The sequence below is a fragment of the Haliotis cracherodii genome, unplaced genomic scaffold (assembly GCF_022045235.1).
Source record: "Haliotis cracherodii isolate W230 unplaced genomic scaffold, xgHalCrac1.p SCAF_6, whole genome shotgun sequence".
NCBI lineage: Eukaryota > Metazoa > Mollusca > Gastropoda > Lepetellida > Haliotidae > Haliotis > Haliotis cracherodii.
In genome coordinates this window covers 55905891-55931693 of record NW_027266319.1, presented here as the reverse complement: position 1 = coordinate 55931693, position 25803 = coordinate 55905891, and the positions used below count along the sequence as shown (strand labels likewise).

Genomic DNA, 25803 nt, shown 5'->3' with positions numbered 1-25803 from the left:
ATCCACTCTTGGTCGACATTTTTGCGTGTTTTAATGATCTGGCGTGTTTTAATAGCTACTGGCCAATATGACATCGTCTTTTGGTGGTTACCCAGCCATGTTTCAATGGCCGATACGGCTGCAAAAACTCTCAACAAATCTGTGACACTACTTCTAAGTCCATACAGTGATTATTAGCTCGTAATTAGATGTTACATCAATGATCTCATGCAAAGGAGTGAGTGAGTGAGTTGGGTTTAACGCCGCTTTTAACAATATTCCAGTTATATCACGGCCTGTCAGCTTAATGTGGGAGGAAAGTCCGAAGTGATGCAGGTTTCAAAAGTTTACCACTTCGGTGAAACCCACGAGCACAGGTATGGTGCTGACAAACCTAGAAACATAATCGGGGCGAACTGGGATTCGAACCCACATTCATAGGTTTCTGGTGTGTTCAAGGGAATAGCGGCGCCTTAGACGACTGGGCCACCCGTGCCCCCTCATGCAAAAGAAGAGGGACACCCGAGTAGGTGTAAATACGCTACATGAAATTACACCAACCATCGGTTACACCGATTTTGGTTAGTCAGTCCAGATTTGGAAAGGTCAAAAACCGATGATGTCGTATTGGCCATTGACGCTAAAGTCGTGAACATTTATTGAAAGGTGAGGACCCTCCATTCTGCATCCCTTGTGATGAAAGATCAATCTTTCAAATCATCATCTATTAAAGATCTTTTTCGTAGAATTAATTCTCGTTTAAATATTGGCTTTTAAAGGATATAGAATTATTTGAAATATTTTTGTTAATATTTTTTTAAAAACATGTTTTCAAATTCGCAACTGAGATTGTTTGTGGTTGAATCCAAGTACAGTGATATCAGTGTCCCCCTGATAGGGTACATACGTTCCACATGCATAATGTATATGTATTATTTGTATTAAACACCTTGAATGCTAACTCTAAATGCACACAGCCGTCTTGATGTACATATTATATTTATCTCTGTACTTTAAGTATGCTCTTGTACCACCGTCGGTGGTCTATGGAGAATAAAGAATCTGATATCAGTGTCCCCCTGACAGGGTACATACGTTCCACATCTTTCAAAGTAAATTTAAACTGTCACATTTATAAGTGTAGTATATTTGTTAGTTTTAACTGGTGGAATAAACTGACTACACTTGCCAGCAGCTGAAGGGATAGTGTCAATTCTGCTGGGGAACCGTGCAGGTGGCAGAAGTATCGTCCCTACGGTTCCTTGTCCGTTTTTTTGTGTTGTTGTTGTCTTTTACATGCTCTCAACTTGATTTAATTTGAAACTGTGATAATGTAGTTATGATACTGTCCATCACTGGTGCGTGTGTGTGTGTGTGTGTGTGTGTGTGTGTGTGTGTGTGTGTGTGTGTGTGTGTGTGTGTGTGTGTTAGGAATGTATAACTATATGTCGTCATGATATGACTGAAATAGTGTATTGTCGATGTGACGTTAACATTAAACTATCTCACTCACTCGCTTAACATAACGAGCCGTGAAGATCCGGGATAGAATAGGTCTTCAGCAAACCATAAGGCGACCATGCTTGTCGTAAGAAGCGACTAACGGGATCGGGTGGTTAGGCTCGCTGACTTGGTTGATGCATGTCATCGAATACCAATTGCGAGGAATTATTTTGATTATAATTAATCACTGGATTGTCTGGTCCATACTCGATTATTTACAGACCGCCGTCACATAGCTGGAATATTGCTGAGTGCGGCGTTCAACAACAAACAAACAATTAAACATCATATACCTTTCTCATCTCATGATGATATTATTTGAATATATTTTTTTTAAAACTGCAAAAGATGTCAGTGTAGAACAATGTGAACATACATATGCTAATGTCATATCTCCTTTTGAGGAACTACCTTTGCTGGTAATGTTGTACGATTAAACAAACAACAAACAAAACAAATATTGTATATCAGATATACTTGATATAATATACATTTTGCTGATTATGTTGTTGTACGATTGCAGATCAATATTATGTTGAACGAGATGGTGGCAGTGAACACATTAGAAATCAGATACAAGCATTACATATTGGATCACCTGTTGTCTGAAATGACACCTGTAAAGACGTCTTTAATGAGCAAGACACAACAAAGGTGATTGTTATAATTATTTATTGAAACTATTGACTTGTGGGAACACTATTCAGGAATACATCCTCGAAATCGCCTTCAAAGTGCGATGCCAGTGTCTCTTCCATGGAGTGATCTACAAAAGAAATACATCAAATCATATGATCTTGGCATATTTGACATGAAATTATTGCTGAAGCATACATTTTCAGATACAGTTATGTTGAACGGATGACGGTTTCTACTGTATAAAACGGATCATTGCAGTAAGATTTGCTCCACCTTACATTTGACTCACTGCTCCAAGTTGTTGATGCTCCTTGCGAACTCTTCCAAACTCACGCTTGAGTCTCCTAAATGGAGAAAGGTTGTTGCAGTCAGTCATAATAAATGTTCAGGAGTCAGATTTATTCGGGAAAAGGGTCCGCATTACCCATGAGAGTAAAAAAATACAAACATTTGACAAATAATTACATTATTTTAAAAGTAATAAACATTTCATTTGTATCAATGAAGTTGAAGGCAAAAGCTCTTACCATTTTCATCTGAGAACGAAAGGAGCTCCATGGCCGATCGTCTGTCCATTAGCGTCTCAGCTTCGGACAGGTCAATTGTGCCGTCCATGTTTGTATCAAGGTTATCCACATTACGTTTGTCTTGAAAGAAAATAGTCATGTTTGGAAAGATACAAAATGAAAGAACACAAATGCTTTTTCGGTTAAGGAATATGAGATAGTGGTCACTTTTAATCAGGCTATGAGTATTGATATCATTTGAACATATTTATATACATCTACAGTAACATTCCAAAACATATACACTTTTCCATTTTAAATCGTCATCGTACATGTATATAGCTCTTCGGCAGGCTGACTAAGATTTACATCAAAACAAATAACGAACAACATCTTGTCTCATTCTGTAGTGTTTAATGACAGTGGGACTTAAATAACTGGGTGTGGCACAGACAATCCAGTAACTTATATCATGAGCATCGGTCTACACAACTGCATGATTATAGAAAGCATCTTGTCGGTTACAATTTTTACACTGAAAGCAGAGTTGGCCCTTTAGGCATTTAATTTATTACTTTCATTTGAACCTGATGTAAAAGAGAGACGTTAATGTACTTGATACATCACCGATTGTGTCTTACTACAGCCGCTCATTGTTCTATAACTTAAACCGTAACTCCATTACAGTTTGGGAAAATAGGAGATACTGTATGTCAGGCACTTAATGAAGTACTCTTTGGCTTCACTCACCCAACAACACCCTGGCTCCAATCTTTGCTATTGTGCCAACTGTGCGCCATCAAACGAACCGTCGTCTCCGTCGTCCCCAAGCATCAGACTGAGGGATGGAGACTATGGCCACAAGCAGGAGGACAAGGAACAAACGCATCTTGGGATGTATTCTGTAGTGAAAATAAATTGTTTTAGCGTGTGAGCGAGTTGGGTTTAACGCAGCTATTAACAGTTATATCACGGCGTGTCAGCTTAATATGGGAGGGAAGGCCGCAGTGATGCAGGTTTTAGACGTTTACAACTTCGGCGAAACCCACGAGCACGGGTATGGTGCTTACAAACGTAGAAACATAATCGGGGTGAACCGGGATTCGAACGCACAATCTGGCGTGCCCAAGGAACGCAACTCAGCACCGCGGATTGCGGCGCCTTAGACGACTGAGCCCCTCAGGCCCCACTGAATTGTTTTAAGAAGCCGCATTCTCATGTGGGTGTGATTATTGTTGCTGATTGCCTTATGAAACGCTGATTGCTTAAGATGTAATGGATTTGACGACTGACTATCATTACAAACAATTAAATCCTCAGTTAAATCCACATTTTGTAACCAATGGCAACTGAAATGATAAGTTACACGTAAACTAATCAGACAGATAGTGCATAAAGTATTACTCACCAGAAGGACACGAGACAGGTCACAGTTGTTATGAATGTCGTGTCCCTGGTATTTATACATTCTTTCCGTTCATCAACCCGTGAAGTGAATCTGTTGCCAAAATATGTTAAGTGCCTGTTTGACAGAAACGTGCAAATGTAAATATGAAAAGAGATAAGTATCTACTTAGTCCACACCTCCTAATTGTCCTCTTTACGAGGGCTGTGTGTGAAGTGTATTTGTGTGTGATATTTATTTTTTAAAAATTGTTTGAGAATATTTAAAAGAAACTTATCACACCTCCATGTCAGAATATTCAGATCTAATTGGTACATGTGATACTGATAAAATTCTACGTATCTCAAGTGGGAGGGAAATACATTTCTGAGTGGGACAATATATCCCGTATACCCCGACATGAAGAAAACAGGCTGCACGTGTATTTATGAGCGAGGCCATATATCTTGCACCCTGCTACGAAGCACAAAGCTGCACATTGTTTACGAGTCAAAGAATGACACGAGAGACATCACAAGTTACCCTTAGCTCATTCGAGCAGTGGTTTTCGATCTGTTTTCAATTTGTTTTAATTTTTAATCGCTGTGGCAGTATCATACGGGGTATATGTGAATTTGTACGTCCCACGTTAGGTTTTAAACCACGAGCTGGATACTGCTACAATTTCTTATATTTGTGTACCAGAGGTGTATATGGCCATCTCTGAGAAAAATATATTTTCCATTCAGCAAACACTGGAGGCCTTCAAAACAACTGATGCATGAAAATACAACTGGGTCACAGGTCAATTGACTTTATTGTATAAGCGCACTTTACAGATATTGTCTCGGTGGGGCGTCCTCTGGCCACTTTGGTTCAGCTGCTGTCACATCTGTTAACCACTTTAACCAAAATTTTGTTTTTTTTTATTTTGGATCTACAAATTTACATACAACTCTGCTTTCAGTTTCAAAATTGTACCCAACAAGATGCTTTTTATAAACAAGCAAATGTTTTGGTTTCTTTTATTTTGGATCTACAAATTTACATATCAGTTGTAAGCAACTGGGTGTCATTCTGTAGCTTGACTGTACGAATAACAAGACGCAAGTCATACAGCTTAGCTAAGATAAGTATCTACTTTAGTTCACACTTTCTAATTGTCCTCTTCGGGAGGGGTGTATATGAAGTGTGTTTATGTATTATTTATGTATTATGTTGTGGACCGGCCATTTGATATTCTTGTTATGCTTGGGGTAGATCGTGGAAAAAAAACGGAATTTCTTGTTCCACAACAGAGATAGAATTTCTCTTTGCGCTCTGGAGGATTCAGCGAGGTTTGAGTGTATGTTGTTTTACAGCAAAGTCAGTGAGTGAGTTAGTTATAATTTTATATCGCATCGGCAATATTGCAGCCATATCGCGATGAGAACAAATTGATTATATTAAAATTTCTGTCGTCAAAGGACAGTAAAACAGTAAGGTAATTATCACAGTGGAGACATAAAACTTACCTGAGCAATAGTAAAACAAAGACGTTTTCAATACAGTTATTAGAAAGTAAAACCTGGCTAGAGAGCACTGGCGACTAAAGCTAGACCACCTAACTGGGGATCATGGGGACTTACAGTGCTTTTGCTTCCTGCATGATTCCTAGCAGGATTTATGCCATCACTTTGGTCACGAGTGGTTGTATGAAATATTAACCAATATTAAAAAAGAAAACACAATCAAGGAATTAAAACACTAGTTGATATTAATTACTTCAATATATATGAACTCACGTGCCACTGTCAGGGGACATTAATTTTACACTGCTTTAACCCCCTCAGTGGCACTGCCTACATACATCTCAGTTGACAAAAATATCCAACTATTCTAAAACAATTCAAAATTTATCAAATAATAGTATTTCTTTTAAAAAACCGAGAATTAAATGAGCACTGATATCATAAAAAAGATCCTTTAAAGATGTTGAATGATAATATTTATCCCTTGTGAGAGAAAAATCAACAGTCAAGCAAAACATGCTTGACTGTGATTCGCTCATCACAAGGGACACAGAACGGGGGATCCTCACCTTTTAAAAGATACTCGTGGGTATATCGACTGTGTCCAATACGACATCGTTGCAAAACAACTTCATCATGTCTTGAAGAGCAACCCAAGTAGATATACCCTATTGATGGTTTTATAACAATAAGTTTGTTGATACCCACTCGGGTGTTCCACTTCTTTTGCATCAGATCATTGATGTAGCATCGAATTACTGGCTTGTAATCACTGTATGGTAAAAGAAGTGGTGTTACTGATTTGGTGAGGGCTGCCTTTGCAGCAGTATCAGCCATAGTGTTACCAGCGATGCCAACATGATTGGGCAACCAGCAAAAGACGATGTCGTATTGGGCAGTGGCGAGAACATTATTCAATTCTAAAATGTCACGTATTAACGGATGATTTGAAGAACAATTATGTATTGCCTGAAAGCATGACAAGGAATCAGAAAAGATGATGAACTGTTGAGATGATTGGTTTTGAATGAAGTCCAAAGCTATAAGAATAGCATTGGCCTCAGCTGTAAAAATAGAGCTATTATCTGGGATTCTAGAAGACACCCTTTTAGATCCAATGACAGTAGCACTTGACATTTTGCCACCATCCTTGGAGCCATCAGTAAAAATAGAGCGATGGGTATCATATTTTGACCGCAACTGGGCATATTCTTGTTGATAAATCAACTTGTTTGTATCAGCTTTTTTTAGGGTAGTTAGTGTCAGGTCTACCTAAGGTTTGACTAGTTGCCAAGGAGGTGTAGACAGTAACCGGTATGGTGAGATAGTAGAAAGATCAATAGTAGCTGCGGTAATATGTGGCTTAATTCTGAACCCTAGAGGGGTGACAAGCTTTGGTTTTGACTGGAATAGATTTTCATACATGGGATTAAACACACAGTCGTATGCTGGATTCGACGGATTTGAGTATAATTTAGTCACATATTGCAATGAAAGTTTAATTCGACGTTGTTTAAGAGATGGCTCGTCTGCCTCTACATATAAACTGTCAACTGGTGAAGTTCTAAAGGCACCAAGACATAGCCTCAGTCCTTGATGATGTACTGAATCCAATAATTTTAAGTTGCTTTTACAGGCACCACCATAAATAATGGAGCCATAATCGAGTTTGGAACGGATGAGAGAACGATATAAATGAAGGAGTGTTGTCCGATCCCCTCCCCATATTATATGTGGTAAAAATGTTAGATGATTATCAAATATAATACCCAAGAACTTGGCTTCCTTGACAACTTTAATAGGAAAACCAGCCAAAAACAGTTCTGGGTCCGTATGCGGTTTATATTTGCGGCAAAAATGGATACAGTTTGTTTTGACTTTAGAGAACTTAAACCCATTCTCTAGACACCATTTATGTATTTTATTGAGGCATAAGTGTAGCTGTCTCTCAATAGTGTGCATATTTTTACCACGACAAGATATATTAAAATCATCTACGAAAAGTGACCCATCTACTGCATCATTTAAAACCTTTGAAAGACTATTGATTTTAATACTAAATAGAGTAACTGACAATATACTTCCTTGTGGGACACCCTGATCCTGATTATAATGGTCAGACAGGGTTGAACCCACTCGGACTTGAAATTGCCTGCCCGCTAAAAACTGTGATATAAAATGTGGTAAGCGGCCTCTCAGACCAAACTCGTGTAAATCTTTTAAATTGCCATGCTTCAAGGTAGTGTCATAAGCTTTCTCAAGATCGAAAAAAATTGACACAGCATGTTGTTTGTTAACAAGAGCATTTTTCACAAACGATTCCAATCGTACTAAATGATCTATAGTACTTCGATTTTTGCGGAAACCACATTGAATATTAGTTAGTAGGTTATTGGTTTCTAAGAACCAAACCAATCTATTATTTACCATTCGCTCCATGGTTTTACAGACACAACTGGTTAAAGATATAGGACGGTAATTGGATGGATCTGTATGATCCCGACCCGGCTTTGGGATAGGGACTACAATGGCATTATGCCAAGAAGGAGGAAAATTCCCCGACGTCCATATGTGGTCAAATATATCTAATAGTGTTTCTAGACATGAATCAGGCAAATGTTTCAGGAGCTGATAGTGAATATTATCAGCACCAGCCGCTGTATCATGAGCTTGCCCAAGGGCTGTATGTAGCTCATGGAAGGAAAACACTTCATTATAGTCTTCCCCGTTATCAGAGTTAAAATTAACATTTTTCTTTTCCTGTTGTTTCTGATATTTTATGAATTCAGGGGCATAATTAGACGATGACGAATGTTTTGCCAATGTTTCACCAAGTTTATTGGCAATATCTGATTTATCAGTTAATAACTGATCACCTTCCTTCAAACGGTGAACAGAAGATTTTGATCCTTTGCCTTTAATTTTTTGGATCATGTTCCATACTTTGGATATAGGAGTACGGGAATTTATTTTGGAGACGTAGGTCCTCCAAGATTGACACTTATTTTGTTTATAAGCCCGCCTGGCTTTTGTATTTGTAATTTTTACTTGATCTAAATTATGAACTGTGGGATGTCGGCGAAAGTACTTTTCCGCTTTCTTCCTACACTTCCGTGCCTGTTTACATTCGTAGGTAAACCACGGTTTGCGAATATGAGGAATTGCAGAGGACTTTGGAATTGTTTGATCAGCTATTTCATTGAGCTGATCTGAAAACAATTGAATCGGATCTTCAACATTTTGAAAATGATGAGGGGTTAATTTTGCAGTGCACAATATTTCATATAATGACCAATCGGCCTTCTTAAAATTCCACCTGGATGTCGAGTTTTCAGGATTCGGGTTCACAGCTTTAAGAATGGTGGGAAAGTGATCACTTCCGCAGAGGTCATCATGGACCGACCAGTCAAATTCATTAAATAGATTTGAATCGTTGAGAGACAGATCAAGAGATGAGTACGTTCCAGTGGCTGGATGTAAATAAGTGTTTGAATCATCATTACAGATACATAAATTATTATCTGAAATGAATTCCTCAAGTATTTTCCCTTTATTGTTTGTGGTAACACTTCCCCATAAAGGGTTGTGTCCATTCAAATCACCCACGATGATGCATGGCTTGGGTAGCTGATCATATAGATTTTGAAGATCTGTTTGTTGAAGCATAGTGGATGGAGGAATATACAAGGAACACAGAGTAAAGACAATGTTCAAAGTTAAACGAACAGCAACAGCTTGAAGATTTGAATTGATAGAAACAGGGCTGTGAATCACGCCCTGTCTCACCAAAATAGATGACCCTCCAGTTGCTTTGTCGCCTGGAGGAGAATATGAATGATGACAGTTATACTGCCTAATATCAAATTTGTCAGTACTTTTAAGGTATGTCTCCTGTAGACATAAAGCAGACGGTTTAAAATCCTTTGCAATTCCATTGGAGTAGGTTATTTGATGGAGTCACGGTGGTTCAATAGGTGACCTCTCACGTGGTCGTGAGGAAGAAGAATTTCTACCTCTGTCATCGGAAGACAGGGTCACCTCCATATCCAGAGGTCCAAACGAGTTAGTAAGAGGTACCTCAAGAGGAGATGCGCTTCTTTGAGTTTGTTTTTTGTTTTGTCGTTTCCTTTCCTTTTTTTGAATATTTGCATGTTCAGTACTTTGTGAAGGCTGACGTGTAGACTGACGTGCAGGCTTTTTACAGCATAGATAAATATACATTGTAGTTTGCGAAATGGTGTATGTGCAGATTTGAAGACCTAACAGTTACTTAAGTGCTGTATTCTATACACAACAATAGCCTCACGTACACATTTACAGACTCGGGTACACATTTAAGAACTTAAGAACTACGACGAATTTCGAATTCTCTGTCCCAAGTGTTTTTTAAGTTTCAAGCTATGGCGATATGGTATAAACATGTTTGTCATTACAAGGAGGAATAGAAAACAATTTTTTGACCGTGACTCAATATTCAATAAGTAACAAATTACTTCAAACATAGGCATCATGTATTTATCAAACTTATGTGAACTACTCGAAATCGATGTCACCTTTCTTGTTGACCTTTCCCCTGTGATGTATGTTAAAGTGATTGACAGATGTGACAGCAGCTGAACCAAAGTGGCCAGAGGACGCCCCACCGAGACAATATCTGTAAAGTGCGCTTATACAATAAATTTAATTGACCTGTGACCCAGTGGTATTTTCATGCATCAGTTGTTTTGAAGGCTTCCAGTGTTTTGTGAATGGAAAATATATTTTTCTCAGGGATGGCCATATACACCTCTGGTACACAAATATTAGAAGTTGTAGCAGTATCCAGCTCGTGGTTTAAAACCTAACGTGGGACGCACAAATTCACATATACCCTGTGTGATACTGCCACAGCGATTAAAAATTAAGACAAATTGAAAACAGATCGAAAACCACTGCTCGAATGAGCTAAGGGTAACTAGTGATGTCTCTCGTGTCATTCTTTGACTCGTAAACAATGTGCAGCTTTGTGCTTCGTAGTAGGGTGCAATATATATGGCCTCGCTCATAAATACACGTGCAGCCTGTTTTTTTCATGTCGGGGAATAAGGGATATATTTTCCCACTCAGAAATATATTTCCCTCCCACTTGAGATACATAGAATTTTATCAGTATCACATGAACCAATTAGATCTGAATATTCTGACATGGAGGTGTGATAAGTTTCTTTTAAATATTCTCAAACAATTTAAAAAAATAGATATCACACACAAATACACTTCACACACAGCCCTCGTAAAGAGGACAATTAGGAGGCGTGGACTAAGTAGATACTTATCTCTTTTCATATTTACATTTGCACGTTTCTGTCAAACAGGCACTTAACATATTTTGGCAACAGATTCACTTCACGGGTTGATGAACGGAAAGAATGTATAAATACCAGGGACACGACATTCATAACAACTGTGACCTGTCTCGTGTCCTTCTGGTGAGTAATACTTTATGCACTATCTGTCTGATTAGTTTACGTGTAACTTATCATTTCAGTTGGCATTGGTTACAAAATGTGGATTTAACTGAGGATTTAATTGTTTGTAATGATAGTCAGTCGTCAAATCCATTACATCTTAAGCAATCAGCGTTTCATAAGGCAATCAGCAACAATAATCACACCCACATGAGAATGCGGCTTCTTAAAACAATTCAGTGGGGCACGGGGGGCTCAGTCGTCTCAGGCGCCGCAATTCGCGGTGCTGAGTTGCGTTCCTTGGGCACGCCAGATTGTGGGTTGGAATCCCGGTTCACCCCGGTTATGTTTCTAAGTTTGTAAGCACCATACCCGTGCTCGTGGGTTTCGCCGAAGTGGTAAACGTCTAAAACCTGCATCACTGCGGCCTTCCCTCCCATATTAAGCTGACACGCCGTGATATAACTGTTAATAGCTGCGTTAAACCCAACTCGCTCACACGCTAAAAGAATTTATTTTCACTGCAGAATACATCCCAAGATGCGTTTGTTCCTTGTCCTCCTGCTTGTGGCCATAGTCTCCATCCCTCAGTCTGATGCTTGGGGACGACGGAGACGACGGTTCGTTAGATGGCGCACAGTTGGCACAATAGCAAAGATTGGAGCCAGGGTGTTGTTGGGTGAGCGAAGTCAAAGAGTACTTCATTAAGTGCCTGACATACAGTTTCTTCTATTTTCCCAAACTGTAATGGAGTTACGGTTTAAGTTATAGAACAATGAGCGGCTGTGATAGGACCAAATCGATGATGTATCAAGTACATTAACGTCTTTCTTTTACATCAGGTTCATATGAAAGTAATAAATTAAATGCCTAAAAGGCCAACTCTGCTTTCAGTGTAAAAATTGTAACCGACAAGATGCTTTCTATAATCATGCAGTTGTGTAGACCGATGCTCATGATATAAGTCACTGGATTGTCTGTGCCACACCCAGTTATTTAAGTCCCACTGTTATATTACCTGGAATATTGCTGAACGAAAACGGACACCGAACATTGTTTTTGAATGTATGAAAATATTACATGGACTAGTCTAATCTAGAAAACGAACATAATGAAAATGTGATCATGTCATTAAGCACTACAGAATGAGACAGAATGTTGTTCGTTATTTGTTTTGATGTAAATCTTAGACAGCCAGCCGAAGAGCTACATACGATGACGATTTGAAATGGAAACGAGTATATGTTTTGGAATGTTACTGTAGATGTATATAAATATATTCATTTGATATCAATACTCATAGCCTGATTAAAAGTGACCACTATCTCATATTCCTTAACCGAAAATGCATTCGTGTTCTTTCATTTTGTATCTTTCCAAACATGACTATTTTCATTCAAGGCAAACGTAATGTGGATAACCTTGATACAAACATGGACGGCACAATTGACCTATCCGAAGCTGAGACGCTAATGGACAGACGATCGGCCATGGAGCTCCTTTCGTTCTTAGATGAAAATGGTAAGAGCTTTTGCCTTCAACTTCATTTATACAAATGAAATGTTCAAATTAAGGTAATTATTTGTCAAGTGTTTGTATTTGTTTTGTCGCTCATGGGTAATGTGGACCCTTTTCCCGAATAAATCTGACTCCTGAACATTTATTTTGACTGACTGCAACAACCTTTCTCCATTTAGGAGACTCAAGCGTGAGTTTGGAAGAGTTCGCAAGGAGCATCAACAACTTGGAGCAGTGAGTCAAATGTAAGGTGGAGCAAATCTTACTGCAATGATCCGTTTTATACAGTAGAAACCATCATCCGTTCAACATAACTGTATCTGAAAATGTATGCTTCAGCAATAATTTCATGTCAAATATGCCAAGATCATATGATTTGATGTATTTCTTTTGTAGATCACTCTATTGAAGAGACACTGGCATCGCACTTTGAAGGCGATTTCGAGGATGTATTCCTGAATAGTGTTCCCACAAGTCAATAGTTTCAATAAATAATTATAACAATCACCTTTGTTGTGTCTTGCTCATTAAAGACGTCTTTACAGGTGTCATTTCAGACAACAGGTGATCCAATATGTAATGCTTGTATCTGATTTCTAATGTGTTCACTGCCACCATCTCGTTCAACATAATATTGATCTGCAATCGTACAACAACATAATCAGCAAAATGTATATTATATCAAGTATATCGCATATACAATATTTGTTTTGTCTGTTGTTTGTTTAATCGTACAACAATACCAGCAAAGGTAGTTCCTCAAAAGGAGTTATGACATGAGCATATGTATGTTCACATTGTTCTACACTGACATCTTTTGCAGTTTAAAAAAAAATATATTCAAATAATATCATCATGAGATGAGAAAGGTATATGATATTTAAGTGTTTGTTTGTTGTTGAACGCCGCACTCAGCAATATTCCAGCTATGTGACGGCGGTCTGTAAATAATCGAGTATGGACCAGACAATCCAGTGATTAATATCATGAAAATAATTCCTCGCAATTGGTATTCGATGACATGCATCAACCAAGTCAGCAAGCCTAACCACCCGATCCCGTTAGTCGCTTCTTACGACAAGCATGGTCGCCTTATGGTTTGCTGAAGACCTATTCTATCCCGGATCTTCACGGCTCGTTATGTTAAGCGAGTGAGTGAGATAGTTCAATGTTAACGTCACATCGACAATACACTATTTCAGTCATATCATGACAACATATAGTTATACATTCCTAACACACACACACACACACACACACAAACACACACACACACACACACACACACACACACACACACACACACACACACACACACACACACACACGCACCAGTGATGGACAGTATCATAAGTAGATTATCACAGTTTCAAATTAAATCAAGTTGAGAGCATGTAAAAGACAACAACAACACAATATAAAAAACGGACAAGGAACCGTAGGGACGATACTTCTGCCACCTGCACGGTTCCCCAGCAGAATTGACACTATCCCTTCAGCTGCTGGCAAGTGTAGTCAGTTTAATCCACCAGTTAAAACTAACAAATATACTACACTTATAAATGTGACAGTTTAAATTTACTTTGAAAGATGTGGAACGTATGTACCCTCTCAGGGGGACACTGATATCAGATTCTTTATTCTCCATAGACCACCGACGGTGGTACAAGAGCATACTTAAAGTACAGAGATAAATATAATATGTACATCAAGACGGCTGTGTGCATTTAGAGTTAGCATTCAAGGTGTTAAATACAAATAATACATATACATTATGCATGTGGAACGTATGTACCCTCTCAGGGGGACACTGATATCACTGTACTTGGATTCAACCACAAACAATCTCAGTTGCGAATTTGAAAACATGTTTTTAAAAAAATAGAGATTGTTTGTGGTTGAATCCAAGTACAGTGATATCAGTGTCCCCCTGATAGGGTACATACGTTCCACATGCATAATGTATATGTATTATTTGTATTTAACACCTTGAATGCTAACTCTAAATGCACACAGCCGTCTTGATGTACATATTATATTTATCTCTGTACTTTATGTATGCTGTTGTACCACCGTCGGTGGTCTATGGAGAATAAAGAATCTGATATCAGTGTCCCCCTGAGAGGATATATACGTTCCACCTCTTTTAAAGTAAATTTAAACTATCACATTTATAAGCGTAGTATATTTGTTAGTTTTAACTGGTGGATTAAACTGACTACACTTGCCAGCAGCTGAAGGGATAGTGTCAAATCTGCTGGGGAACCGTGCAGGTGGCAGAAGTATCGTCCCTACGGTTCCTTGTCCGTTTTTTTATATTGTGTTGTTGTTGTCTTTTACATGCTCTCAACTTGATTTAATTTGAAACTGTGATAATCTACTTATGATACTGTCCATCACTGGTGCGTGTGTGTGTGTGTGTTTGTGTGTGTGTTTGTGTGTGTGTGTGTGTGTGTGTGTGTGTGTGTGTGTGTGTGTGTGTGTGTGTGTGTGTGTGTGTGTGTGTGTTAGAAATGATATTATTTGAATATATTTTTTTAAAAACTGCAAAAGATGTCAGTGTAGAACAATGTGAACATACATATGCTAATGTCATAACTCCTTTTGAGGAACTACCTTTGCTGGTAATGTTGTACGATTAAACAAACAACAAACAAAACAAATATTGTATATCAGATATACTTGATATAATATACATTTTGCTGATTATGTTGTTGTACGATTGCAGATCAATATTATGTTGAACGAGATGGTGGCAGTGAACACATTAGAAATCAGATACAAGCATTACATATTGGATCACCTGTTGTCTGAAATGACACCTGTAAAGACGTCTTTAATGAGCAAGACACAACAAAGGTGATTGTTATAATTATTTATTGAAACTATTGACTTGTGGGAACACTATTCAGGAATACATCCTCGAAATCGCCTTCAAAGTGCGATGCCAGTGTCTCTTCAATGGAGTGATCTACAAAAGAAATACATCAAATCATATGATCTTGGCATATTTGACATGAAATTATTGCTGAAGCATACATTTTCAGATACAGTTATGTTGAACGGATGACGGTTTCTACTGTATAAAACGGATCATTGCAGTAAGATTTGCTCCACCTTACATTTGACTCACTGCTCCAAGTTGTTGATGTTCCTTGCGAACTCTTCCAAACTCACGCTTGAGTCTCCTAAATGGAGAAAGGTTGTTGCAGTCAGTCAGAATAAATGTTCAGGAGTCAGATTTATTCGGGAAAAGGGTCCACATTACCCATGAGAGTAAAAAAATACAAAAACTTGACAAATAATTACATTATTTTAAAAGTAATAAACATTTCATTTGTATCAATGAAGTTGTAGGCAAAAGCTCTTACCATTTTCATCTGAGAACGAAAGGAGCTCCATGGCCGATCGTCTGTCCATTAGCGTCTCAGCTTCGGACAGGTCAATTGTGCCGTCCATGTTTGTATCAAGGTTATCCACATTACGTTTGCCTTGAATGAAAATAGTCATGTTTGGAAAGATACAAAATGAAAGAACACGAATGCATTTTCGGTTAAGGAATATGAGATAGTGGTCACTTTTAATCAGGCTATGAGTATTGATATCAAATGAACATATTTATATACATCTACAGTAACATTCCAAAACATATACACGTTTCCATTTCAAATCGTCATCGTACATGTATATAGCTCTTCGGCTGGCTGACTAAGATTTACATCAAAACAAATAACGAACAACATCTTGTCTCATTCTGTAGTGCTTAACGACAGTGGTCCTTAAATAACTGGGTGTGGCACAGACAATCCAGTAACTTATATCATGAGCATCGGTCTACACAACTGCATGATTATAGAAAGCATCTTGTCGGTTACAATTTTTACACTGAAAGCAGAGTTGGCCTTTTAGGCATTTAATTTATTACTTTCATTTGAACCTGATGTAAAAGAGAGACGTTAATGTACTTGATACATCACCGATTTGGTCCTACTACAGCCGCTCATTGTTCTATAACTTAATCCGTAACTCCAGTACAGTTTGGGAAAATAGAAGATACTGTATGTCAGGCACTTAATGAAGTACTCTTTGGCTTCACTCACCCAACAACACCCTGGCTCCAATCCGTGCTATTGTGCCAACTGTGCGCCATCTAACGAACCGTCGTCTCCGTCGTCCCCAGGCATCAGACTGAGGGATGGAGACTATGGCCACAAGCAGGAGGACAAGGAACAAACGCATCTTGGGATGTATTCTGCAGTGAAAATAAATTCTTTTAGCGAGTGAGCGAGTTGGGTTTAACGCAGCTATTAACAGTTATATCACGGCGTGTCAGCTTAATATGGGAGGGAAGGCCGCAGTGATGCAGGTTTTAGACGTTTACCACTTCGGCGAAACCCACGAGCACGGGTATGGTGCTTACAAACTTAGAAACATAACCGGGGTGAACCGGGATTCCAACCCACAATCTGGCGTGCCCAAGGAACGCAACTCAGCACCGCGAATAGCGGCGCCTTAGACGACTGAGCTCCCCGTGCCCCACTGAATTGTTTTAAGAAGCCGCATTCTCATGTGGGTGTGATTATTGTTGCTGATTGCCTTATGAAACGCTGATTGCTTAAGATGTAATGGATTTGACGACTGACTATCATTACAAACAATTAAATCCTCAGTTAAATCCACATTTTGTAACCAATGCCAACTGAAATGATAAGTTACACGTAAACTAATCAGACAGATAGTGCCTAAAGTATTACTTACCAGAAGGACACGAGACAGGTCACAGTTGTTATGAATGTCGTGTCCCTGGTATTTATACATTCTTTCCATTCATCAACCCGTGAAGTGAATCTGTTGCCAAAATATGTTAAGTGCCTGTTTGACAGAAACGTGCAAATGTAAATATGAAAAGAGATAAGTATCTACTTAGTCCACACCTCCTAATTGTCCTCTTTACGAGGGATGTGTGTGAAGTGTATTTGTGTGTGATATTTATTTTAAAAAAAATTGTTTGAGAATATTTAAGTTTACAAGTTTACATACAACTGTGCTTTCAGTGTAAAAATTGTAACCGACAAGATGCTTTCTATAAACATGCCAATGTTTTGGTTTCTTTTATTTTGGATCTACAAATTGAAGGCTTCCAGTGTTTGCTGAATGGAAAATATATTTTTCTCAGAGATGGCCATATACACCTCTGGTACACAAATATAAGAAATTGTAGCAGTATCCAGCTCGTGGTTTAAAACCTAACGTGGGACGCACAAATTCACATATACCCCGTGTGATACTGCCACAGCGATTAAAAATTAAAACAAATTGAAAACAGATAGAAAACCACTGCTCGAATGAGCTAAGGGTAACTAGTGATGTTTCTCGTGTCATTCTTTGACTCGTAAACAATGTGCAGCTTTGTGCTTCGTAGCAGGGTGCAATATATATGGCCTCGCTCATAAATACACGTGCAGCCTGTTTTTTTCATGTCGGGGTATTTTCCCACTCAGAAATGTATTTCCCTCCCACTGGAAATACATAGAATTTTATCAGTATCACATGAACCAATTAGATCTGAATATTCTGACATGGAGGTGTGATAAGTTTCTTTTAAATATTCTCAAACAATTTAAAAAAATAGATATCACACACAAATACACTTCACACACAGCCCTCGTAAAGAGGACAATTAAGAGGTGTGGACTAAGTAGATACTTATCTCTTTTCATATTTACATTTGCACGTTTCTGTCAAACAGGCACTTAACATATTTTGGCAACAGATTCACTTCACGGGTTGATGAATGGAAAGAATGTATAAATACCAGGGACACGACATTCATAACAACTGTGACCTGTCTCGTGTCCTCCTGGTGAGTAATACTATCTGTCTGATTAGTTTACGTGTAACTTATCATTTCAGTTGGCATTGGTTACAAAATGTGGATTTAACTGAGGATTTAATTGTTTGTAATGATAGTCAGTCGTCAAACCCATTACATCTTAAGCAATCAGCGTTTCATAAGACAATCAGCAACAATAATCACACCCACATGAGAATGCGGCTTCTTAAAACAATTCAGTGGGGCACGGGGGGCTCAGTCGTCTAAGGCGCCGCAATTCGCGGTGCTGAGTTGCGTTCCTTGGGCACGCCAGATTGTGGGTTGGAATCCCGGTTCACCCCGGTTATGTTTCTAAGTTTGTAAGCACCATACCCGTGCTCGTGGGTTTCGCCGAAGTGGTAAACGTCTAAAACCTGCATCACTGCGGCCTTCCCTCCCATATTAAGCTGACACGCCGTGATATAACTGTTAATAGCTGCGTTAAACCCAACTCGCTCACTCGCTAAAAGAATTTATTTTCACTGCAGAATACATCCCAAGATGCGTTTGTTCCTTGTCCTCCTGCTTGTGGCCATAGTCTCCATCCCTCAGTCTGATGCTTGGGGACGACGGAGACGACGGTTCGTTAGATGGCGCACAGTTGGCACAATAGCACGGATTGGAGCCAGGGTGTTGTTGGGTGAGCGAAGCCAAAGAGTACTTCATTAAGTGCCTGACATACAGTATCCTCTATTTTCCCAAACTGTACTGGAGTTACGGTTTAAGTTATAGAACAATGAGCGGCTGTAGTAGGACCAAATTGGTGATGTATCAAGTACATTAACGTCTCTCTTTTACATCAGGTTCAAATGAAAGTAATAAATTAAATGCCTAAAAGGCCAACTCTGCTTTCAGTGTAAAAATTGTAACCGACAAGATGCTTTCTATAATCATGCAGTTGTGTAGACCGATGCTCATGATATAAGTCACTGGATTGTCTGTGCCACACCCAGTTATTTAAGTCCAACTGTTATATTACCTGGAATATTGCTGAACGAAAACGGACACCGAACATTGTTTTTGAATGTATGAAAATATTACATGGACTAGTCTAATCTAGAAAACGAACATAATGAAAATGTGATCATGTCATTAAGCACTACAGAATGAGACAGAATGGTGTTCGCTATTTGTTTTGATGTAAATGTTAGTCAGCCAGCCGAAGAGCTATATAGGATGACGATTTGAAATGGAAACAAGTATATGTTTTGGAATGTTACTGAAGATGTATAGAGGTTATCACGCGAGTGTGTTTGGGGATGGTAAATATCCTGCATTAGGAATATACATTGTATTTAGCGAGCCTTGGCGAGCTAAATACATAGTGTTTATTCCTAATACAGGATATTTACCATCCCTAAACACACAAGCGTGATAACCTCTTTATCATATAATGTCATTCTTCAATTCTGTGCTTTAAAATCGCTTCCCCTCACTCACAAACATTACCTAAACATTGCGAGTTTTCCTGGTATGCGCGCATTAATATTTATTACGTCACAGGGTAGGTGATGTGTCAGTCGGACAGTGACAGAAGCCAATATAGTTGAAACTGAAATCTGTTTCTTATACAGTGGCGAAGCAACATATACGCAAAACAACAATTGTTTTTAATTGCCTTTCGCGACAATCCATCGGTCTGTCCGCTAGAGTAACTGCCCTTTGTCAAAGGGAAGCTACTCTCACCCTAGTCTATGAGACGTCACGGCCAGTGATTGTTCACAGTCGGCCTGTTCTGTCATAACGTTAAGAAGTGTAGTCAGATGTATACACAGCGCCAACACGAAACAAGGTAACGATTCATACATATTTTGCCTAAACCCAACTATTTTATTTGTGGAAAAGGTTTCAAGCCGCAGAGGTCTACAAGCACAGATATGGCTTCTGATCCCGCTTGGCTAGGCCTTGTGCCCTCGCAAAATTGTTTCGAAATTTATATCTCCAAAGTTGCCCAAACCTATAAAATGCCTTAGTTACGACACAGTTCGACACTGACTTTCAGTATATAAGACTGTTTTTTTAAAATAATTGTATCAGTTATCCCTGTAGTTTATCCAGATTCACGATGGTTAATTCTGACTCGATCGCCGAATGACAAGTGCGACGCCATGTTTGTTTATAAACACTGAAAGTAGTCCCTACTTGACCTTTGATATTTGCATCTCTATCCGCATATGACCCCAACGGATATCGTTTTTATCCGTTGGCTTTATCCCGACGAGAAACCTACCCATATGATAAATATAAATATGTTCATTTGATATCAATACTCATAGCCTGATTAAAAGTGACCACTATCTCATATTCCTTAACCGAAAATGCATTCGTGTTCTTTCATTTTGTATCTTTCCAAACATGACTATTTTCATTCAAGGCAAACGTAATGTGGATAACCTTGATACAAACATGGACGGGACAATTGACCTATCCGAAGCTGAGACGCTAATGGACAGACGATCGGCCATGGAGCTCCTTTCGTTCTCAGATGAAAATGGTAAGAGCTTTTGCCTTCAACTTCATTTATACAAATGAAATGTTTAAAATAATGTAATTATTTGTCAAGTGTTTGTATTTGTTTTGACGCTCATGGGTAATGTGGACCCTTTGCCCGAATAAATCTGACTCCTGAACATATATTCTGACTGACTGCAACAACCTTTCTCCATTTAGGAGACTCAAGCGTGAGTTTGGAAGAGTTCGCAAGGAGCATCAACAACTTGGAGCAGTGAGTCAAATGTAAGGTGGAGCAAATCTTACTGCAATGATCCGTTTTATACAGTAGAAACCGTCATCCGTTCAACATAACTGTATCTGAAAATGTATGCTTCAGCAATAATTTCATGTCAACTATGCCAAGATCATATGATTTGATGTATTTCTTTTGTAGATCACTCTATTGAAGAGACACTGGCATCGCACTTTGATGGCGATTTCGAGGATGTATTCCTGAATAGTGTTCCCACAAGTCAATAGTTTCAATAAATAATTATTACAATCACCTTTGTTGTGTCTTGCTCATTAAAGACGTCTTTACAGGTGTCATTTCAGACAACAGGTGATCCAATATGTTATGCTTGTATCTGATTTCTAATGTGTTCACTACCACCATCTCGTTCAACATAATATTGATCTGCAATCGTACAACAACATAATCAGCAAATTGTATATTATATCAAGTATATCTGATATACAGTATTTGTTTTGTTTTTTGTTTGTTTAATCGTACAACATTACCAGCAAAGGTAGTTCCTCAAAAGGAGATATGACATGAGCATATGTATGTTCACATTGTTCTACACTGACATCTTTTGCAGTTTTTAAAAAAATATATTCAAATAATATCATCATGAGATGAGAAAGGTATATGATGTTTGAGTGTTTGTTTGTTGTTGAACGCCGCACTCAGCAATATTCCAGCTATGTGACGGCGGTCTGTAAATAATCGAGTATGGACCAGACAATCCAGTGATTAATATCATGAAAATAATTCCTCGCAATTGGTATTCGATGACATGCATCAACCAAGTCAGCGAGCCTAACCACCCGATCCCGTTAGTCGCTTCTTACGACAAGCATGGTCGCCTTATGGTTTGCTGAAGACCTATTCTATCACGGATCTTCACGGCTCGTTATGTTAAGCGAGTGAGTGAGATAGTTCAATGTCACATCGACAATACACTATTTCAGCCATATCATGACGACATATAGTTATACATTCCTAACACACACACACACACACACACACACACACACACACACACACACACACACACACACACACACACACGCATCAGTGATGGACAGTATCATAACTAGATTATCACAGTTTCAAATTAAATCAAGTTGAGAGCATGTAAAAGAAAACAACAACACAATATAAAAAACGGACAAGGAACCTTAGGGACGATACTTCTGCCACCTGCACGGTTCCCAAGCAGAATTGACACTATCCCTTCAGCTGCTGGCAAGTGTAGTAAGTTTAATCCACCAGTTAAAACTAACAAATATACTACGCTTATAAATGTGACAGTTTAAATTTACTTTGAAAGATGTGGAACGTATATACCCTCTCAGGGGGACACTGATATCAGATTCTTTATTCTCCATAGACCACCGACGGTGGTACAAGAGCATACTTAAAGTACAGAGATAAATATAATGTGTACATCAAGACGGCTGTGTGCATTTAGAGTTAGCATTCAAGGTGTTAAATACAAATAATACATATACATTATGCATGTGGAACGTATGTACCCTATCAGGGGGACACTGATATCACTGTACTTGGATTCAACCACAAACAATCTCAGTTGCGAATTTGAAAACATGTTTTTAAAAAAATATTAACAAAAATATTTCAAATAATTCTATATCCTTTAAAAGCCAATATTTAAACGAGAATTAATTCTACGAAAAAGATCTTTAATAGATGATGATTTGAAACATTGATCTTTCATCACAAGGGATGCAGAATGGAGGGTCCTCACCTTTCAATAAATGTTCATGACTTTAGCGTCAATGGCCAATACGACATCATCGGTTTTTGACCTTTCCAAATCTGGACTGACTAACAAAAATCGGTGTAACCGATGGTTGGTGTAATTTCATGTAGCGTATTTACACCTATTCGGGTGTCCCTCTTCTTTTGCATGAGGGGTCACGGATGGCCCAGTCGTCTAAGGCGCCGCGAGTCGCTGTGCAGAGTCGTGTCCCATGAACACACCAGAAACCTATGATTGTGGGTTCGAATCGCAGTTCGCCCCGATTATGTTTCTAGGCATTCCTCTACTCTACTTTGAAACATGCATATTGATACTTTGCGTTGGTTATATCCACTACTAAATGAACAAATATAATTATAATGGCGGGGGATAGGGATAACGCTGTTTTCTTCTTACAGATGGATCCAAGGATGGTGGCACAGTTGCTAATGTCACTATCATTGGATCTAGAACACTATCTTCAAGATTACCATATAACAGTTCCATATTCACAGTAGAAGCAAATGTCATTTTAACAGCACTAAAATATATCAAGAACCAATCTGAACATAAACAGCTTATACCTTTTCCCATTCTCCTTCGTGCCTTCAGGCTATTACAAAATGTGTCATGTAAACATCCACTCTCGGTCGACATTTTTGCGTGTTTTAATGATATGGCGTGTTTTAATAGCTACTGGCCAATATGACATCGTCTTTTGGTGGTTACCCAGCCATGTTTCAATGGCCGATACGGCTGCAAAAACACTCAACAAATCTGTGACAGTGATTATTAGCTTGTAATTAGATGTTACATCAATGATCTAATGCAAAGGAGTGAGTGAGTGAGTTGGGTTTAACGCCGCTTTTAACAATATTCCAGTTATATCACGGCCTGTCAGCTTAATGTGGGAGGAAAGTCCAAAGTGATGCAGGTTTCAAAAGTTTACCACTTCGGTGAAACCCACGAGACGGGTATGGTGCTGACAAACCTAGAAACATAATCGGGGCGAACTGGGATTCGAACCCACAATCATAGGTTTCTGGTGTGTTCAATGGAATAGCGGCGCCTTAGACGACTGGGCCACCCGTGACCCCTCATGCAAAGGAAGAGGGACACCCGAGTAGGTGTAAATACGCTACATGAAATTACACCAACCATCGGTTACACCGATTTTGGTTAGTCAGTCCAGATTTGGAAAGGTCAAAAACCGATGATGTCGTATTGGCCATTGACGCTAAAGTCGTGAACATTTATTGAAAGGTGAGGACCCTCCATTCTGCATCCCTTGTGATGAAAGATCAATGTTTCAAATCATCATCTATTAAAGATCTTTTTCGTAGAATTAATTCTCGTTTAAATATTGGCTTTTAAAGGATATAGAATTATTTGAAATATTTTTGTTAATATTTTTTTAAAAACATGTTTTCAAATTCGCAACTGAGATTGTTTGTGGTTGAATCCAAGTACAGTGATATCAGTGTCCCCCTGATAGGGTACATACGTTCCACATGCATAATGTATATGTATTATTTGTATTAAACACCTTGAATGCTAACTCTAAATGCACACAGCCGTCTTGATGTACATATTATATTTATCTCTGTACTTTAAGTATGCTCTTGTACCACCGTCGGTGGTCTATGGAGAATAAAGAATCTGATATCAGTGTCCCCCTGAGAGGGTACATACGTTCCACATCTTTCAAAGTAAATTTAAACTGTCACATTTATAAGTGTAGTATATTTGTTAGTTTTAACTGGTGGATTAAACTGACTACACTTGCCAGCAGCTGAAGGGATAGTGTCAATTCTGCTGGGGAACCATGCAGGTGGCAGAAGTATCGTCCCTACGGTTCCTTGTCCGTTTTTTTGTGTTGTTGTTGTCTTTTACATGCTCTCAACTTGATTTAATTTGAAACTGTGATAATCTACTTATGATACTGTCCATCACTGGTGCGTGTGTGTGTGTGTGTGTGTGTGTGTGTGTGTGTGTGTGTGTGTGTGTGTGTGTGTGTGTGTTTGTGTGTGTGTGTGTGTGTGTTAGGAATGTATAACTATATGTCGTCATGATATGACTGAAGTAGTGTATTGTCGATGTGACGTTAACATTAAACTATCTCACTCACTCGCTTAACATAACGAGCCGTGAAGATCCGTGATAGAATAGGTCTTCAGCAAACCATAAGGCGACCATGTTTGTCGTAAGAAGCGACTAACGGGATCGGGTGGTTAGGCTCGCTGACTTGGTTGATGCATGTCATCGAATACCAATTGCGAGGAATTATTTTCATGATATTAATCAATGGATTGTCTGGTCCATACTCGATTATTTACAGACCGCCGTCATATAGCTGGAATATTGCTGAGTGCGCCGTTCAACAACAAACAAACAATTAAACATCATATACCTTTCTCATCTCATGATGATATTATTTGAATATATTTTTTTAAAAACTGCAAAAGATGTCAGTGTAGAACAATGTGAACATACATATGCTAATGTCATAACTCCTTTTGAGGAACTACCTTTGCTGGTAATGTTGTACGATTAAACAAACAACAAACAAAACAACTATTGTATATCAGATATACTTGATATAATATACATTTTGCTGATTATGTTGGTGTACGATTGCAGATCAATATTATGTTGAACGAGATGGTGGCAGTGAACACATTAGAAATCAGATACAAGCATTACATATTGGATCACCTGTTGTCTGAAATGACACCTGTAAAGACGTCTTTAATGAGCAAGACACAACAAAGGTGATTGTTATACTTATTTATTGAAACTATTGACTTGTGGGAACACTATTCAGGAATACATCCTCGAAATCGCCTTCAAAGTGCGATGCCAGTGTCTCTTCAATGGAGTGATCTACAAAAGAAATACATCAAATCATATGATCTTGGCATATTTGACATGAAATTATTGCTGAAGCATACATTTTCAGATAC

The 25803-nt window shown here is 38.6% G+C and overlaps 3 protein-coding genes and 1 pseudogene across 3 annotated transcripts; 2 read left to right on the top strand and 2 right to left on the bottom strand.

Annotated features, from left to right (window-relative positions):
- Positions 1–2406: 2406 nt before the first annotated feature.
- On the bottom strand, positions 2407–3516 carry LOC139444945 (uncharacterized; annotated as a pseudogene).
- A 7993-nt stretch (positions 3517–11509) lies between these two features.
- Positions 11510–12725, top strand: LOC139444946 (uncharacterized). Its single transcript, XM_071225967.1, has 3 exons — positions 11510–11648; positions 12371–12490; positions 12667–12725. Exons 1-3 carry the CDS (start codon positions 11510–11512, stop codon positions 12723–12725), a joined length of 318 nt encoding a protein of 105 aa, XP_071082068.1.
- Positions 12726–15616: 2891 nt separating this feature from the next.
- LOC139444947 (uncharacterized) lies at positions 15617–16726 on the bottom strand. The gene is made up of 3 exons (XM_071225968.1): positions 16588–16726; positions 15859–15978; positions 15617–15675 (listed from the first exon to the last, which is right to left on the bottom strand). The coding sequence occupies exons 1-3, from the start codon at positions 16724–16726 to the stop codon at positions 15617–15619; spliced, it is 318 nt and encodes a 105-aa protein (XP_071082069.1).
- A 2134-nt stretch (positions 16727–18860) lies between these two features.
- On the top strand, positions 18861–21088 carry LOC139444866 (uncharacterized). Its single transcript, XM_071225857.1, has 3 exons — positions 18861–18999; positions 20734–20853; positions 21030–21088. The coding sequence occupies exons 1-3, from the start codon at positions 18861–18863 to the stop codon at positions 21086–21088; spliced, it is 318 nt and encodes a 105-aa protein (XP_071081958.1).
- Positions 21089–25803: the final 4715 nt, after the last annotated feature.

Excerpts from the sequence above, each read along its gene's own strand:
- LOC139444946 (XM_071225967.1), top strand. The coding sequence starts at position 11,510 with ATGCGTTTGTTCCTTGTCCTCCTGCTTGTGGCCATAGTCTCCATCCCT. Across the intron at positions 11,649-12,370 it reads TGGAGCCAGGGTGTTGTTGG|GCAAACGTAATGTGGATAAC; the intron begins GTGAGCGAAGTC and ends TTTTCATTCAAG. Across the intron at positions 12,491-12,666 it reads TTCGTTCTTAGATGAAAATG|GAGACTCAAGCGTGAGTTTG; the intron begins GTAAGAGCTTTT and ends TTCTCCATTTAG.
- LOC139444947 (XM_071225968.1), bottom strand. The coding sequence starts at position 16,726 with ATGCGTTTGTTCCTTGTCCTCCTGCTTGTGGCCATAGTCTCCATCCCT. Across the intron at positions 15,979-16,587 it reads TGGAGCCAGGGTGTTGTTGG|GCAAACGTAATGTGGATAAC; the intron begins GTGAGTGAAGCC and ends TTTTCATTCAAG. Across the intron at positions 15,676-15,858 it reads TTCGTTCTCAGATGAAAATG|GAGACTCAAGCGTGAGTTTG; the intron begins GTAAGAGCTTTT and ends TTCTCCATTTAG.
- LOC139444866 (XM_071225857.1), top strand. The coding sequence starts at position 18,861 with ATGCGTTTGTTCCTTGTCCTCCTGCTTGTGGCCATAGTCTCCATCCCT. Across the intron at positions 19,000-20,733 it reads TGGAGCCAGGGTGTTGTTGG|GCAAACGTAATGTGGATAAC; the intron begins GTGAGCGAAGCC and ends TTTTCATTCAAG. Across the intron at positions 20,854-21,029 it reads TTCGTTCTCAGATGAAAATG|GAGACTCAAGCGTGAGTTTG; the intron begins GTAAGAGCTTTT and ends TTCTCCATTTAG.